Source organism: Candoia aspera, chromosome 14 (genome assembly GCF_035149785.1).
Source record: "Candoia aspera isolate rCanAsp1 chromosome 14, rCanAsp1.hap2, whole genome shotgun sequence".
NCBI classification, from domain to species: Eukaryota; Metazoa; Chordata; class Lepidosauria; order Squamata; family Boidae; genus Candoia; species Candoia aspera.
The window spans coordinates 17,414,439-17,432,634 of record NC_086166.1 but is presented as its reverse complement, the minus strand read 5'-3'; the positions used below and the strand labels follow the sequence as shown (position 1 = coordinate 17,432,634).

Genomic DNA, 18,196 nt, shown 5'->3' with positions numbered 1-18,196 from the left:
CCACAGCACTTCCATGTATGTTTTTCCTGCAGATAGACAGACATGATTTGCTATGGCCTACTTCTGGCTGGCCTTCCACCGTGGGATTTCTGGGAGGTCTCCCATCCAAAGGCTAACCAGTATCCATCATTAACGTTGCAGGCTCAACCAAGGCTGCTTCTATCTATCTGGTCACACAGGTGTCCTTTAAGTTGCTGATGACTCTCCACACACACCCCTGTATCAATTTGGGGGGAACAGTGTACATCTTGCGCTACTGCCTTCCTCCAGGAAGCTTCCCAAGTCACAGCAAAACCTGTTTTGTTTTTTTTTCAGCAGACCTCATGGCAGAAATGTTCTGGCCTATCTATACTTGTAATGAAGGAAATGGAGTTTTGTGTTAGGTTGTGTTTGTTATTGATATTATAGTTTCTGACCTTATTTAGAGAAGTAGGGTATGACAGCTGCTTGGTATGGACTGGGTTACATAAGCTCAGGAACTAGGCAAATAAATAATTCACAAACAAAACAGATATACACATCACAAAAATCTTTATTTTATATTTCACAACTTAAAACTGCAGATTTCACTCTCCTCACATATTCATTCTTCTTGTTGAAAGGTTATGGTTAATTCTGAAAGCATCCATATTCCTCTGCCAACTGATCAATATATAGCTTGGAACACCTAAATGTCGAGTCTTCTCCAACACACCTTCTCACAGCAATATGTAGAATGTTACAATCTTGCTGCATAAAAGTCTCAAAATGTATCTGTCTCTACAGAGTCTGTTGGGGAAAAAGATGATACATTAGTATTTTGAACTTTAAGGTGGAATCTTATTTCAACCATGTTGTGTTTTCATGGGACATATAGGAGCCTGGGTTTTACTGCCCAAAGACTATGCTTAAGGCAATAAGCTTAATGCTCCCTTTTGCTATGGGCACAGTTATCTCATCCAAGGCCATGAAGAAAGCCAGAGACTATTTTCAGACAGTGCCCTAAAACCACGACATCACAGCGCGAAGCAACCTTTCAGCAGCTGAAAGTTTCTAACACAAAACTACCGAACTCCCAAATCCAGCCTTGGGAGAACTTTAAATCAAAGGTTATCTCCTGAACCAACCAAGATATAGGCAGAGAAATTCTGCATAAGCAGAAGAAACCCTCCAGTGTCCAGCACCCGTCAGCCAACAGCCAGTGAAGTAATGCAACTGGGACATGAAGCGTTGAATTTGATTTATTACTGAACATGATAGCATCCTTCAGCTCATTATCCACAGCAACCACAATTATTGAACATCATGTAGGTTTGCCACCTACTCTGTATTTCAGAGATCTGTTATATAAAATTAAGAGTGTTCCTTTCTAAGTTACCAAGAAATGCAGTTTGAGGGGTAAGATAGCCCATAAATGCAAAAAAGCAATTTTAATTGCACTTGCCGCCTGTATATGTTGCGTACATCTCTGCTGTCAGCATACGAGGAAGCCATCTTGCACAAACCTTCCGGTACTGAAGAATATCAATGATGTGACCCACTCGCTCCTGTGAAATGCCAAGCTTGACAGCAATTTCCCTTTGAGTGATCTGCTGATTGTCCTTAATCAGTTCATCGACTTTTTTCACATGAAACTGGTCAGTTGCTGTCACAGGTCTGCCACTGCGTTCTTGATCACATAAATCAGCTCTTCCTGGTTTACCATCTTTACATTTTTTGGCCCAGCGACGCACAGTACTCACATCAACACAGTCACCACCATAAACAACCTGCATTTGGCGATGAATTTCAATTGGAGGAACTCCTTCAGCAGTCAAAAATTCAATCACAGCACGTTGCTTAAAGCGCACTGACGAGTACTCAGTGAAGGCTTCCATTTCACAAAGAATAGCAACACCTTTTCTTACAGCAACTTCCCACCAACTGAGGTGAAAGAACAGATGCTAAAGAACACATCAGAGCTTCTAATGCATCAGTACTGCCAGCTGTTGAAGACTTGGAATATTGGAGGCATTACTTTTCATTCAAACCTCATGGTCCCCAAAACTGTAACATCCACCAGCTCATTAGCCACAGCAACCACAGCTGTTGATCATGATGTAGGCTTGCCATCCACTCTGCATTTCAAAGACCTGTTATATAAAATTAAACAGAGTGTTCTTTTCAAAGTACTAAGAAATGGAGCATGCTCTTTCTACAGGTGAGGGATTACATAGCCCATAAATGCTAAAGGCAGTTTGAACTGCACTTCCCACCTATATCATTTGCTTGAAGCATTATTATCATGCAATTTAATTTTTTCTTAAAGGGCAGTTATTTCGAAGTTGCTTTTAAAAAAAACAAAAGCAACAGGCAGAATAAGATATTCGGGAGAAGCACCATTAAAACCAGTGATACAATTAGTCACCACGTGGAACAGACGATCCCATTAATTCTAAAAGAGCCTTTATTAAGACAGGCTAAGTCTGAATGTTGCCGTGAATTCGAGGAAGCATGGATTTAAAGAGGCAGCAACAAAGGCGTTAAGCAAAGCCATTTATAACACGACCAAAGTGCTCCGACACATACGACGCACCACGAATGAAGTCTTGCAGTGCATTATCCGGAACTCTTCGGGGGTCGTATGATGGCAGCTGAACGCAACCCCCCCTCCCCCGTTTACACAGAGTGAGAGAAAAGTCAGCACTGCCCGCTGCAGGACAGGGCTGGAGCCGCCCATGATCCCAAGCGGGAAGGGCGCCCCCCCCGCCTTACCTTCCCGGAAAGAACAAGGACCGCGCGCTCACCGCCGCTCCCTCGCGTATCCCGCGCTCGACCCTCCAAGAGCGCAGCGCTTAGCAAGCCTCTCTACGCCTGCGCAATCTTTTTGGGAGGGTCGGAAATGGGACCTCGCGCGCGCGCTTTGAGAGGTAACGGCTCTCGCGAGAGGAGCCGAAGCTGAAAAGCCTTCCCCGCGCGTGCTCGGCCTTCTATTCTATCGCACGTAAGTAGCGGCCGGCAGGTCTGGTGGGCGACATCCGCCGCCATCGGTTCCGTGGAGGCCCGGCGCTGGCTCCGCTTGTGGGGAGGGTGGCTGGGACGGTTCTCTGCCCCCCGAGGAGGCGGTTTTGGGGGTTACCGCTTTTGAGGGAGATGAACGGCCGCACGGATCTGCGCTGTGATCCCCGCGCGCGCTGGGCAAGAATCCGGCACCGACGTGGCTCCGCTGCTTTGGAGTCCTGTGAGCGAGCTCCTGCCGCCTCGGGGTGGGGGGGGGCGGTGGCTTAAGTCGGTGCACGCGTAAATTGGCCCTTTGCTGGACAAGCGGGCCGTTTTCACACGGAGGAGGGAGGGATTTCGTTTGGGGTTTGTAAGAAGGGAGGTGTTTCTCAATCTCAGTGACTTTAAGCTGTGTGGACTTCAAATCTCAGAATTCCCCAGGCAGCCATGCAGCTTGATTCCCTAGCGTGCTGGCTGGGGAGTTCTGGGAGTTGAAGTCCACACAGCTTAAAGTTGCTGAGGTTGAGAAACACTGCTTCAGAGGTTTGGGGTTTGGGCCCAATGAGGACGGAGCGTTATGGGGAGGCAGTGACTTACAAAAGGTGCTTGATGCTTATCAGGGCGTTTGGTGGTGCAAGCAGGTTCATCGTTCCTGAACTGTTACATTTTGTTTGCAAGAGCTGTAGAGCTAGTGATCAGATTGGTACCATTGCTTTATTTTAAGGGAAACCCCAACCCAATCACGTGGATTGGAGGTTGCTTAAATTTGGCTTGCAGTCCTGTCATTGCTTGGTGCCAGGTGGGTCTTCCCTTTTCCAGTTCATCTTGTTTCAGGAGTTCTGCTGAACCATTTTGGGTCAAGATGGTTTGCAGAACCAAAACTTGGATGGGTGGAGCTAAGCAAGGTTGATGCATGTTACCCAGCTTCCAGCTTAGCATATCTCACTGGTCTGCTCCCTAAACCTTCCTTCCCTCTCTTTAGATTTTACTGCCTACTAGACCGCACATTCCTCTTAATGTCCCTGGCTTTTTCCAATCTGCCTTCTCCATCCATTTTTGCATAGAACAAAACAGCCTTGTTTCGTTGCTCACACAGACCAAAATACCCGAAATGTGTGTTTTGGTTTGAGCACAGACACTACCTGAATCATGTGTTAAACAGTTCACACATCTGTGGAATCTGACATGCAGACAGTTGAGGGACTAGGTATGATGGCTTCTGATATACAGTACCTGCAAAGGAGACGAGGGACCTAATGGTTTTGACGCTGGTTCCAGTTTCCGCTTTCTATCCATGTTATAACCTGTATTTCTAGAAGTATGGTTTGAGGTAGAGGAATTATTTTATTTTTGTTATTAGCTTTTTTTAGAGTCAATTAATTCAGGGTGGCAACATGATTTTTACAGGCTGAAAAAGGATTTTTTTTCCCAGTCCTGTATTGCTTGGCCATTTTTTGTTCTCTGCACCACTCTGGTATGTGCGGCCTGAAATAATTCAACACTTGACTGTTGCAAATGTCAACGTTTTTTTCCAGCAAATGGCGGATGACGCCGGTGCTGCGGGAGGGGCAGGAGCAGGAGGAGCAGCTGCCAGGGGGGGCTTCCGAGGAGGCTTTGGCAGTGGAGGCAGGGGCCGCGGTCGTGGACGTGGACGTGGCCGTGGCCGTGGCCGTGGGGCTCGAGGCAAAGCTGAGGACAAAGAAGTAAGAATTACATGGTTAAGAGTCTTTATTTTTTGAGTTTTTAAATTTTGATAAGCATACACGGTAAGGAGTTCTGTAATTTCATTAAAGCAAATGGAAATTGCTTTTCTAGATGTAGTTCCAGGCACGCTATCTTCTGGCTGGTAATAAAGGAAGAATTGTCTTTATATTTTCATTTTTTTAGGGTGAAAAAAATCAAGGCTCAGAATACTTAAGGCCTTTTTGACGTATGCACTGTTGGTCTTCTATTTCAGTCCAGACCAGAACTCAGGAGAGCTCACTATAATTAGAGAGGCCTTAGTTATGTTAATAGGTTTTTCTCCATTTATGACATTACAGACTTTAAAGGTTCTGGTCTCCCTACAGAACAGTAGCATAGTAGACTGGACTTTGCTCTCTGAGATCAGGTGGAACATATAATTGTTGCATGTCTCCTGCATAAAAAACAAAACTTGCAAATAGTAAGGGAGGTGGTGGATCATTAAAACGCACACATTTCTCCAAGTACCTTGTACTACTATCTTGTTAAAGTTGTAACTAGGCTTCAGCTAGTTGGCTTTTATATGTGAAACATACATTGTTGCTGAAGAAAGTTTGGATTCTTTAATAGGCTCATTTCTATTTTTGCAGTGGATGCCTGTCACCAAACTTGGCCGACTGGTGAAGGACATGAAGATCAAATCTCTGGAAGAGATTTACCTTTTCTCTCTTCCAATCAAGGTATTAATCTAATGAACTTGGAAAACCTGTTGCTTTCTGTCAGCTTTCTAAGATCATAACATCTTATGGGGAGCAGGGTAAGCGCATGTGTGCGCCTATGTGTTAGTCACCCAATAAAACTGATGAGGCAGTCCAGACATGGGAAGTTGGAAAGAATTTGTTCTCTTTAAGTTATTGTTAAAAAGTATTGGCTTAGATGGCTTTAAAAGGAGCTTGAGAAAAACCATCTTGGTGAGAGCTGGTTTGGCATAGTGGTTAAAGGCACTAGATTAGAAGCTGGAGATGGAGTTCTAGTCCTGCCTTAGGCATGAAAGCCATCTGGGTGACTTTGGGCCAGCCCTAGGAAGGAGGTACTGGCAAACCACTTCCAAAAATGTTGCCAAGAAAATTGCATTGACTTGTTCCTGTAATCATCAGGAGCCAGGGTTGACTCAGTGGACCAAGAAAACAGTGAAGAGAGAGTGCTGTTGTGAAATATTCCTGCAGTCTGCAGAGGTGGTCTCAATCCAATATTGACTTTGCAGGAGTCTGAAATCATTGACTTCTTCCTGGGTTCCTCTCTGAAGGATGAGGTTTTGAAAATCATGCCAGTGCAGAAGCAGACACGTGCAGGCCAGCGCACCAGGTTCAAGGTAACCTCATCTGCATTTTGCCTCCTGTGCTTAGGATGTGCAGCTTCTAAGGCAGCAGAAATTCCTGATGTCACTGCTAGCCAAACCATTCTGCTTTTTGTCGCTAAAGCAAACTTCTCCAATCTGGGCCCCAACTGGTTTAGCTGGGGAGTATTAGGTTGAGAAAGTCAGCTTGTTTGTGTAAGGTAAAGAATGAACTTTTCCTGATACATTCTGTCTGATGTCTTTTCAGATAGATGGACATAATCTAGGAGACCTGGTTTCTGTAAAATCTGTTTCCCTTTTCAAAGGGTGGCAACCCTGGCTAGGTTGTGTTGCGTACAAAGATGCAAGAAGCCTATGTTTTTATCTGCTTTCTAAGGGAGAGCATTTTGTTTTCCATAACTGTGCGCCATGCTGGCTAGTATGAACGTTGACTCAGCCAAGCCTTCAATTGGTTTTTCACAAACAGGCAGAATTGCTGTTAGATAAAGGTAGTCCTTGAGTTATGACAGTAATTGGGAATGGAATTTTCATTGCTAAGCAATGCGGTAGTTGATTGGTTGTTCAAATTTAGCCACCGCCCATCTCCCCCAAAAGAGGGGCTCTGGGCGGTTAGGTGAGGCACCGCATGACTGCATCACCTGGTGTCGGCAGTCCCAACACTCTCGGTTGCCATTGTCAACCGAATCCCACCGGTCATTAGGTGAGGGCCCACCCTGATCCCAGCCATGCCCGGCTTGGTCTCTCCCGGCCCCAAGCCTTGGTAAAGTAAGGGACTGTCTCCCCATGAACTCCCCGCACCCACCTTTCTCCCCCCATCTCTGCCCTTTCAGCTGCAGCAGTGGCGCTGGGGGCACTGGGGCTGAAATGGAGGCCTGGGGCCTTCAGCAGTCTCTGCTGGCCACTGTTGCCCCCAGGCTTCAACTTTAGCCCCAGCGTTGCTGCTGAATGCCTCCTCGAGCCCTGTGCTGCTGCCAGCCGCCATGGGGCAAAGCCCTTGTTGCCCTGCACTCCACAGGCCCTGCTGCGTCCAGTTGACAAGGCGCGCTGGCCTGGCCCTATGCAGGGCAGCTGCTGGCAGTGCCAGGCCTTCTTCCCGAGGTTGCTTGCACCATTCCCAAATAGTGTGCGCCATTCTCATGATGCTTTGGAAGGCCTCAGAAGCTTTTCAAAGCTATTTAGAGAATGGTGCACCACTCCACTCCACTACTGGGGCGCAGCAGGGGCTGCGGGGAGGGGGAGGGGCTTTGTGCTGTGGAGCTGAGGTGGTTGGCCATGGCGCAGCGCTTGAGGTGGCACTCCACGGTGGTGCTGGGCCTGAAGTAGTGGCCCAGGGGTGGTGCTGGCAGGCTGAGACTGTTGAAGGCCTCAGGCCTCCACTTCAGCCCCAGTGACGCTGCTGTGCAGGGCAGCCAAAAGGGCAGAGATGCGGGGAGATAGGCAGGTGGAGGGAGTTGATGCGCCCCTGCAGTTTTAAGTGCAGACAGGCTGCCAAGCACCTGCATTTTGATCACATGACTGGGGACACTGCGACAGCTGTAACCTCAGGGATTGAGCGTAAGTACCATCCATTTAGTGCTGCCGTAACTTGAACAGTTGCCGAACAAATGGTCATAATTAAAGGACTACCTGCAGTAAGCTGTGCTTAGTACTGGTGACTGTGTGTTTACAGAGTTCGGGTTTGGGTGGGCTGTCGAGATGGTGGGCATGTCTGCGTTTATGGCAAAGAATGCTTGCATTTCTGCTGTGGAATAATTAGTTACTTTTTTTCTCCTCAGGCCTTTGTTGCCATTGGGGATTACAACGGCCATGTTGGTCTCGGGGTAAAGTGCTCTAAAGAAGTTGCCACTGCCATTCGTGGGGCCATCATCCTGGCAAAACTCTCCATCGTTCCAGTGAGGCGGGGCTATTGGGGAAACAAGATTGGCAAGCCTCACACTGTGCCGTGCAAGGTGATATTTCTGTTTTGTGGAGCTTTTGAGTTGGCTTGGCTGCTTTAGTATATGAACTTCTGTTTGGCTTGTGTTTTGCAGGTGACGGGCCGGTGTGGGTCTGTCCTGGTTCGCCTGATTCCTGCGCCGCGTGGCACAGGAATTGTGTCTGCCCCAGTTCCCAAGAAGCTGCTGATGATGGCTGGAATTGATGACTGCTATACGTCGGCAAGGGGCTGCACTGCTACGTTGGGCAATTTTGGTATGTCACCGGGTATCTTGAAGTAGACGGCTGTAATTTGGGAAATGGCAACCCCGTGCCCCAGAATGCTTAGCCTGACAATAATTTGTTTATGTAATAAACTGATATAGCTGCCCATCTCCCTAAATGTGGCTCTGGGCGCATACAACCAAGCAAAACAAATAGAACAGCCAGTGAAGACCGTTAAAGACCAAGAATAAGCAGCGTCCTAAGCCCAGTGCAGCCGTCTTGCAGGCCCCCCACAGGCCCCCCAAGGCTGTTGGGGAACCATGTTTGTGCTAGTTTCTGGGCTGTTTTCTCCTTGTGCAGAGCATACATCATGCTGGAAGGAAGAGTACCCCAGCGGGACTTGGCGTCACAACTCTTAGTGTTCGAGAGAAGACGTAGAGTGGAGGTCCGGAGCCTTACGCGGCTGCCGGAACAAGGGTTTTCAAAGTTTTCCAGACTGTGAAACTTGTTTAAAAAAAATTCCCTGAACCAAAACAAAAAAAACAAAACTGCACCAAGAGGAAATTGGCTGAGCTCAAGTGGTTGGGGGCGGTTGTCCTTAGTCTCTCTCGGAACCGCGGGGTCCCCGGAACACAGTTTGAAAAGCCCTGCTTAAGAAATCCCCCAAACTTCCTGAGGTTGGCTACCAAATAGTAATTGTTCATGGTATACATGGAGAAGTTCTCAGATTCAGGAATCATTTTAAATGTTCACGAACTAAAGTCAAATCTAGTTTCTCTTCTGGCTTTTGGAATACCACCCCAGCATATCATTCAGGAGCCATGTGGAACCTGTAGCCTGTAAAATAATTGGCAAACCCTTGATTTGGAGCTGTTAGGAGGAGTTGAGGCGTACCAGGCTGGAAGGTGCTTTGAATGCAGGGAGCCAGCGAGGCTAAAGGCCGCCTCTTGCGTGTCTGCAGGCTTGGTGGCCCTGGCCCCTCTGAAGTAGGGGGGGGGGGATGTGGGTAGATTGGGAATGTTGCAGGTTAGTTTTTATTGAACAAGAATCTTCTAGCTCATCAACTAAATCTAGATGTAAAATGGTGGCCATGTGGCTCAAGATGATTTCTCTCCTTAATCCTGTTCTTTTAAAACTCCTCCCAGATTACCCCTTTTCTGAAGACTAGGAGGTGGTTGTTAAGATTTATCATAGCCTCCCACTTGGGCAGCTTTCAGCATCAAAATATATGATTAAAACAGTTAAACGCATGATAACAAAACATAACTAAAAAGCAGCTGTAAGAATAAAAAGCACGACGGGCCTCACAAACTAATCCCAAGCCTGGTAACAGCCAGGTCTTAAGGGGCTTTCTGACAAACCCTTCCAGAGGGCACAGGCAACAACAGGAAAAGCACGCTTTCTTGGTACAAGTTGACAAATTTTAATTGAACGGACCTGGAGTGCATTTACTTTGCCTAAATGTACTAGGCGCGCAGAAACAGTTGGAGATAAGCGTCCAACAGATAACCAGGCCTTATGCCATGAAGGGCTTTACAGGTGACGACCAGCACCTTAAATTGCACCCAAAATCTGACCGGGAGCCAATGAAGCTCACGTAACAGCGATGGCACACAGGCCTAATGAGAACTGCCTGTTAACTGCTTGCACCACTGCATTCTGAATCAGCTATAACTTCAGGGTGGTCGTCAAGGGCAGTGCCATGTAGAGCACATTCTAGTAGTCTGACCACAAGGTGACCAGGGTGTGAGTAACCGTATGAAGGCCTCCCGGTGGAGGAAAGGGCACAACTAGCACGCACGATTAACCTGTGTGAAGGCCCCCCTGGTCACAGCTGTCTTTGAGCAGTAGCTGTGAGTCCAGGAAGACCCCCAAGCTGCACACCAGGCTCAAATGGGGAAGTCCCACCCAAGACTGATGCTGAAGATCTGACCCAGGGAGCCCAAACAGCCACACCCACTCAGTCTTTTCTGATTGAGTTGGAGTCTGGTCCTCCCCATCCATACCTGAACAGCCTCCAGCCACTGGGTTAGCAGATTGACAATTTTGTTTGTGCAGCCTGGGGTTGAGATGCGGAGTGGAGTATCATCTGCGTATTCATAATACCAAACCCTGAACTGATAACAACCTCACCCGACAGATTCATGTAGATGTTAGGAGGGGGAAGAGAGTCAAGCCCCGAGGCATGCCACCGAGGGGCTGTGGGCACTATCTGGCCACTCCTGTCAACACCAATTGGAAATGGCCACTGAGGAAGGGGGCAAACCACTGCAACACAGTACCTCCCACTCCCAGCCCCTGCAACTAGTCCAGAGAGGTAGCATGGCCAATGGCATCAAAAGCGGCTGAGAGAGCAAAGAGCACAAGGATGGATGCACCACCTCCCTCCCGGCTCCACCAAAGGTCAAGTGTGACCAGTCCTGTCTCCATAGTATGCCGATTTGAAACCGGTCCAGATGGTGTTTCCTTCAAGATCATATGTAGCTGCCATCCAGCCACCTCCACATCGGAAAATGGATGTTGATTGTCCAGAATGGAGGGGTCCAGCAATGGCCTCTTGAGAAGGGGACCAATCCGCCCCTGCATGGGCCCACCCCTCGGTCATCTCCCGGGCCACCTTGAGAAACCAGGAGGGACCAGGATCTGGTGGCTGAGGTGACAGACAGTAGCAGGCGATGTAACATTAAGTGTTACTTGAGTCATGGAGAATAAGAGTGGCTGGCTGCTCCGTGGACATGATAAAAATTGGCCGGATTTCCCAACCCAGAGTCATGCGCTGGTGCTGGTGCTCTTTGGAACTCTCTCAGCTCTGCCCAGTTGCACCTGACTCGTGGTGCGACTGTCGTTTTCGAGAGGGAGAGCAAGTGAGTTTGTGTTTGCACGGCAGTGAGCCTGGCTGCAGTGGCGTATCTGTTCCTTGTCGGACTCGACAGGCTTGAATATGTGCGTGTGCGTTCCTGGGAAGTGCTGTGGGCCACTGGGGTGACTTTAGTTTTTATTTTAGCCAAAGCCACCTTTGATGCCATCTCGAAGACCTACAGTTACCTGACCCCTGATCTCTGGAAAGAAACTGTCTTCACTAAATCTCCTTATCAGGTAAGGAAAATGTGGCATGAGGGTTAAGGGACACTCTCCCTGTAGCATTTAGCAGTTGGCTTGCTTCCCGCAGGTTATGCCTTTCCTCGATGGAGCTGAACAGGAGGGTCCTCTCATTCTATCCTAATAAACCTGATAGATTGGGGTGAATAGGATCTTCCCCCCGCCCCGTTCTCTAACTCATCTTCCCTTTTCTACAGGAGTTCACCGACCATCTGGCAAAGACCCATACCAGAGTGTCAGTGCAAAGAACTCAGGCAGCTGCTGTGGCAACCACCTAAAAGATCCTGCACGTTACCAATAAAGTTGAGTTAAATTTTAAACCAGCCTAGCATGTGCTGTTTTTCCCTTGTGGGTATATGGGTTCCTTTGGGAGAAATACCACTGTGTTCAGAGAAAATACATTTTGAGTAAATATCATTTGGATCAAGGATGGTAAAGCTTTGGAGATCTTGTTCAGAGGCTTGTGGAAAGCTGCAGTAGGATTAGCATTGGTTAAAAATCAGAGCTCCTCTCAAAAGGTTTTCACAGGGCTACCATGTATGGAATTATTATCCAGTGGCTTTCCAGCAGATTCTGAGCTGCCATTTTTGGTCCAGTGGCTTTTTGGTTGGGCACTCCTCAGGGTATGGCATTTCCAACTTGCAGACTCTTGGTCCCCCCCCCTTTTTTTCCCACGTGGCTTATCCTACAGCAGCACGTAATTCTATTCCAATGCACAATGTCAGGCAGCTTGTTTCAAGTAGTGCTATCTGCAGTCAGAATACAACACAGACTCCAAGGGAAAAAAAACTGAAAAGGCTAGATTCAACGAGTTGTAAAAGATGCATTCCTCTTTTTAAAAAGGCACGAAAGAGTCTAATGAGAACCAGTTTGGTATAGTGATTAAGCCTAGAAACCAGGAGGGTGAGAGTTCTATTCCTGCCTTAGACATGAAGGCCAGTCACCCTCTCTCAGCCCTGGGAAGGAGGAAATGGCAAACCACTTCCGGAAAACCTTGCCAAGAAAACTGCAGGGACTAGTCCAGGCAGTCACCAGGAATCAACACTGACTCAAAGGCAACCTCTCCCACCAAATTCTAGTATTGGTCTCACTGGTACTGTGCCAATTGCTTGCCAAATTTAGCACTGGCAATACAGTAAAACCTTGGACCACGTTGAGGGTCTCTTAAACCTGAATTTGTCGTTTGCACCATGATACAAATGACAAATTTAAGTGAACAGTCTTGGCTGCTCTGGATATAGTGGATTAGGAGTGAAGTAGAGATACAACCATATGTAAATGAATTCATTTTCAGTCTGTTAAATTGAAGTTAAATCCATAGCTAGGGATGTGCAAAATGTTCTGTGAACAGAGCAGTTTCAGGTGGCTTGCCCAGGGACTGAAATATAAATGTTCCAGAGCAGGGTTTCTCAACCAGGGTTCTGTGAGGTCACTAGGGGTTCCCTGGGAGATCACTATTTATTTAAAAAAATATTTCAATTTCAGGCAACTTCACATTAGAGAGGTAAGTTCATTCTTTATTTTCAGCTTAAGAACACTTAATGCATATATACAGGCCTACACATGAAATGAATATAATTATTTTGTAACTTCCTGCCTATATTTGACCCTGAAAGTATAGGGGTTCCCCGAGGCCTGGAAAGTATTTCAAGGGTTCCTCCAGGGTCAGAAGGTTGAGAAAGGCTGCTTGAGAGAGATGCTGGAGAAAAGGGGGAGGGATAGTTGGTATCGTTTTGTGATTTGTGGTAATGATCCATTGAGTCAGCCCTGATGTAAAATTAAGTGCAGCAGCAGGGCAGGCACTAGGAAGATGGGCAAGGGGCACCAGCCTTAACTTACCCAGTGAGCCCCTTCCAGATTCTGTCTAGGCTGAAAGCTGGAGTGGCTGAAGTTCCAGGAATTCTCCAGCCCAATTCCAGAGCCACATTATTTCTTCTGCATTCGGCTCTAGGAGCCACTAACAAAAGACAGACTTCAATTCTGCTGTGCTGAAACATCTTTGCTTTATACAAAAAAAATAAGGGAAATGGTAAGGTTATATATTTATTTGTAAGTCTAGTCTTCCAGCACTGCGCCAGTGCTCTGACTTGATTCCCAGTCAATAAGCAGCTTGTTCCTTCTTTGGCTACGCCTCTGCTTGGGCTTTCCTTTCTGCAATCATACGATGCTTCTGCTTCATCAAGCACCTGCGAGCAGTTCCGTAAGCACCCAGCTCATCATCTAGGATGATAAATTCAAACAAGCCACGTGACTGCTCATTCTCCATCTGCCAAAAAAGTTACTGTGTAGCGACTCTGCCAAGCAAGGACCTCTCCAAGGCTGGAGTTCTCCCTCTGGTCCCTTTCTGCCTCACCAGGCTGGGTCACCAATTAGAAAAGCTGCTTTTTAGCTCTTAGAATGCAAAGCAGCTTTAAAAGAACAAGCTCCCTGCTGAAGAGGATACTTGCCGACATTTTCCTATGTAATGTATTTCTCCTTTTTCCTCATTAAAAACAATCTCCTGTGGAGTACAATTCATTAAATATTACAGCAAGTGGAACCCAAGTAGAAACCAGCTTTAAAAGCACATTTAAGGGAAACCAAGTACAGCAGCCAAAGTCCCCAGCTGTCTCCGCAGAGCAGTCAGTCCAGGTCTAGAGCAGCAGTTCTTAGCAAGTGTGGGCTGGGCCCCCTGAAACCCTCTCAGGGTGCCTGTGAAGTCAAACCACCCCCCTAAACAAAAGCTCTTCGGGGTTCTTAATCATTTTTCAGAATGTAAATGGGCCCTCTGACCAAAAGGTTTGAGAACCCCTGGTCTAGAATAGGGGATTTAATTTAGATAGTTCAACGTAAAAATGCCATAGTGGTAGACTTACATCGGTCCCTGTAAGCTTTGGCCACTTCTTTGAATTGTTGTAGATCCTTTGCACAATTCTCATCAGCATTCACACCTTCCCGGACTCTGCAAGCGCCTAACCTCTCCCGCATTATTTTCACAATTTCCTGGTCAACTTGCCTATGAAAGCAGGAAAACAGACCTTGGGAATGTTAAAACCCACTACTTAGTCCTCCATAGCCAGGCACGCTCAGTACCCCTCTACTGCTACCTAAGGCAGCTGCATTATTTTAGGCTCCTGCACAAACCTGAAAAAAGATACAGCTACTTAAATGAGTTCAGTCATTACAACTCTTAAAGCAGCAGCATCTTTTTTGGGCTCATGCATAAATCTGAAAGATAAGGCTCTTTTAACAAGCTGCACGCAGGTGCTGTGCTCATGTGAGGTTTGATGCACTTCTGAGTCTTTCAACAAGGCGCAGCCTTACTGTTACACAGTGTTCTACCTCCAAAAATGTTTGCATTCATTAGATTGGATCAACCAGGTGGTTTTCACAGCTTTCCTTTACCAAAGGAACCACTTCTCATAATCCTGTCCACCCCTTTATGACTGAAGAGCAGGCCTTTTTGAAGATGAGCTTTCCTTACTTGGTTCTCCCTACCCCTTTCTTACTTGTCCCACCACTCTGTTTTATAGGCCCAGGAAGAGACCTGATCATAGGCAATTTTAAAACGCTTCTCTTGGAGCACCTGTGGCCCTCCGTACATTTCTGAGCTTGGCTTGCAGTATCTCTTAACTGCTGGCCATGCTGGTAACTGCAGTCGAACAGTTACCTACCAGGCTACAAAACATCTTTGAGCAATGTAAGCAGGTAAACGTAGACAACAATGCCCTCCACCCTGCCTCCCACAAAAGATCATTTGGCAAGAGACTGGAACTGCAGAAAGATACAGACATACAAATCTCTTCTCCACTGCATCTCTGCTTCGTAGATGCACAGGTAGTCATCCTCTAAGCATTCTGTAATGTCCGGCACACGGCGGAACACCCGGTGATAGTAATAAATCTTGTTCCTTGCACGCTGGCGCTCAATCCACTCTGCAGAAAGAAAGGAAAAAAAGCCCATTCAAGACAGGTGCTAGAGAGATCTTTTAAGCAGTGAGGTTAAAGACTAAAGTGATCTCTAGGTCCTTAAGACAGCTTCTCTGATTCATCATGTAATCTCCCAGACAAATTTTAAAAAAACACACAATCCTAAACGTTTTTCCAGACAAAAAAGCCTCACTGTACTCAGACCTTATTTTTAGGAAGAGATTGTGGAACGGCAGAGAATGGCCGTCACAGTGGCTGAGATTGGTCCCAATCCGAATCTCTGTAAGTGGCCACGGGCATCCAGCTTAGGAACTGAAACCTGTCTGCAACAGGGTAACACTTTCTCAGGGACATCACCACAAGAAATTCCCCCAGTCGCAGGGGTGCTTCGTTTCTGTCCGGCTGAGCACACCCGTCACTGGTGAACAAGCAAACCGAGTCACCGCGGCCCGAACGGCTGCCCAAATATGCTCCTAACTTCCGCACAAGACGCGCTATGGGTCGAGCTGAATCTGACGTGGGCCAGGGCCGGCCGCCCTCCCAGCCCCAGAGCCGGGCGGTCCAGCGGGGAAAGCGCTGGAGCGAGTGCGGAACCGCGGCCCGGTCATCCCAGTGCTTCCCAACCTTGGCGACTTCAAGGTACGTGGACCTCAGCCCCCAGAATTCTCACCGGTAGCCACGCTGGCTGCGGAATTCTGGGAGCTGAAGTCCGCACGCCTGGGAATGACCCCCCGGGCCTTTCGCTCTCGCCCCGGCCCGGCCCGGCCCGCCTCGCGGAGCGCGCGCGTGTGCGTGCAGGTGCCCATGCTTGCGCGCAGCAACCCTCCCTCCGCCGCCCTGAACTGCTGAGCGGATGGCCGGGAAGCCCCGCCCCGCCTTCCAACCGCTATGGCTGGGGGTGATGGGAGTTGTAGTCGCAAAGTCACCGCCCCACCCTCTCTGCAGCCCCTCCTCCCCCTCCCCGCCTCACCTCTATACAGCGTGACCGGTCTGTCCACCGCGTAGTAAAAGAGCTTCTCGATGAGGACGTTCGGGCCGGAAGGGGGCACCGGGCGGTCGGGCTCTGGAGCGTCGACCTGCGGCAAGTTATACGCGGCCCGCTCTGCGTCCTTCGCCATCGCCGCAGCCTCCGGAACGGACAAAATGGCAACGGGTCACGAGCGCGCACGCGCGAGCTAGCGAGAAGGCTTTATCTTTCCGCCGGCCAATCGGTCGCGGGGGCGTTTCTGCGCGTGCGCGCTGATGGGTGTCGCTCAGCGCGTGCGGAGGGGGCGTTCCGGACCCGGCTTTAATTTTGAGGTTTGCAACGCCAACGAGCACAGCAGGGGGCAGCAGAGAGCGGCCTTTGCGCTGTGCTCCCAGCTGCGGCACAGCTGCACGGCCGTTGCGCTGCTCTTGCTCACAGCGGTGCTCCCATCCTGGCATGAGATCTGCTGTCCCACTGGACAAGCTGTCCTGCCACAGGCAAGATGCTGGCAAATGGTGCTTTTGCCCCGCCTTTCTCCGTTGCCAAATGTTAGCTTAATGCGGGTTGGGGCTGCGGAAAAGGCAAGTTTAACAGAAGCCTACTTTAGCCTGGCTAGCCGTAGGGCAAAATTTGCGCAAGTATTTTTTTCACTGTATTTCGGAAAGGAGCCTTCGGGCTTTTTAGTCCCATTGGCCTGGGCTTAGCCCTGTTCCAGAAGAGTAGTAAGCCACTGATTCATTGACTTGACTTGACTTGACCTGACTCTGGGTGGTGTACAACCATAAAAACATTAAACAATTTAAACAATACAAAATAAATATATGTGGTCGCTGAGTAAAACTATGGCTATAGATGTTAATAGAGCCAAGAAATGGCGCCCTTAACACATGTTCTCAACAGCTCAGTAGTGCTAAACCTGCGTTTTCTTCTGGAGCAGGGCTAAGTCCACGTTCCAAATACCACCATTCAGGAATAGCAGGTACTCTGCCACTGAGCAGCCGGACTCAGTGGCAGATGTAGGAGAAGGGACCCGGGGCCTTGCGCAGGTAAAGACGTTTGGCCGAGTGCTGGCCCCGTCCTGCTCATGGTGGAACAGCCGCACAGCCACGAGGCCTGGGCTGCAAACAGCTGCTCTGTTCTTTGCTGCCGTGCCCGTGATACCCTGTTCTTTGCGGACCTGGTAGCTCCAGAGAGCTCAGATGCCGCCTCCCATTAGGCAACCCCAAGAAAGAGGCCCGCTTTCCTCCTTTTTGGGGCAGAGAAAAACTAAACTCTGCTTAGATGGACTGTTCTGGGGATCAAGGGGAAGGAGGGAGGGGGCAGGAAACCTGCGGGAGTTAAAATCCATAAATAAAAAAATATATAAATCTGGTATTGATACCTATGGTCCAGGGAGGGAGGAGCAGTAAAAAGATACAAGGCCCTGAAATGCAGAAGATGCAGACGGTCACAAGGGCCCTGTTGAGAGTGGCCATTCGCCTATCACATTCAGCCACGATATTATTCACAGGCTAACGTGGCTTTTTTAACTGTTTGGTAAAAACTTCAATGTGACACATCTTGGGACATTCTCCTAGGGCTGGTTTCCCTGCCACTAAACATCTCTTCCTCCCCCGCCATCTTTTTTTACTATAGGTTGCCACCATTTCCCCAGTGTTTATGACTTCCACTACCTCCCCTTTACAGGTCTGATTAAATTAATACAGGCCTTCATGCCCTCACTTTTCTTGACCTTTTAAAAGATTTTTTTTAAAGAGTTAGGGCTTCTTGCTACACTCCATTGTTAAATTGTTTAAAACATGTAAAATATAGTGCTCTTGTTTAACTAGATAGGCTTTTAAGGGATTAATTAATTGTTTGATTACTTTCTTGGGTGAGGGGCAACTGTTGCTCCCTGCAGATATTAATTCTGAAACATTTGAACTACTATCTACCTCTTTTTGGAAATTATTTAAATTCTAAATATTGTACTTCAGATTAAGAAATAATTAATAGTTTTTAAAAATGCGACTGTCTTAATAATCTTAGATTTGCAATTTTTTTTTTAAAAAAATCCCCATTAATCTGTCATTTATATTGCACTCC

The 18,196-nt window shown here is 47.9% G+C and overlaps 2 protein-coding genes and 2 non-coding genes across 4 annotated transcripts; 2 read left to right on the top strand and 2 right to left on the bottom strand.

Moving 5' to 3' along the window:
- Positions 1-848: 848 nt before the first annotated feature.
- Positions 849-978, bottom strand: LOC134505522 (small nucleolar RNA ACA64). The gene has a single exon (XR_010068731.1). It is a non-coding gene; the product is annotated as a small nucleolar RNA ACA64 (small nucleolar RNA).
- A 3,515-nt stretch (positions 979-4,493) lies between these two features.
- On the top strand, positions 4,494-11,559 carry RPS2 (ribosomal protein S2). The gene is made up of 7 exons (XM_063314575.1): positions 4,494-4,661; positions 5,292-5,381; positions 5,906-6,013; positions 7,774-7,947; positions 8,029-8,188; positions 11,142-11,233; positions 11,434-11,559. Exons 1-7 carry the CDS (start codon positions 4,497-4,499, stop codon positions 11,512-11,514), a joined length of 870 nt encoding a protein of 289 aa, XP_063170645.1. The 5' UTR covers positions 4,494-4,496; the 3' UTR covers positions 11,515-11,559.
- Positions 10,935-11,072, top strand: LOC134505525 (small nucleolar RNA SNORA64/SNORA10 family). Its single transcript, XR_010068734.1, has one exon. It is a non-coding gene; the product is annotated as a small nucleolar RNA SNORA64/SNORA10 family (small nucleolar RNA).
- A 1,774-nt stretch (positions 11,560-13,333) lies between the features above and the next one.
- NDUFB10 (NADH:ubiquinone oxidoreductase subunit B10) lies at positions 13,334-16,292 on the bottom strand. Its single transcript, XM_063314576.1, has 4 exons — positions 16,115-16,292; positions 15,012-15,150; positions 14,092-14,231; positions 13,334-13,456 (listed from the first exon to the last, which is right to left on the bottom strand). Exons 1-4 carry the CDS (start codon positions 16,260-16,262, stop codon positions 13,362-13,364), a joined length of 522 nt encoding a protein of 173 aa, XP_063170646.1. The 5' UTR covers positions 16,263-16,292; the 3' UTR covers positions 13,334-13,361.
- Positions 16,293-18,196: the final 1,904 nt, after the last annotated feature.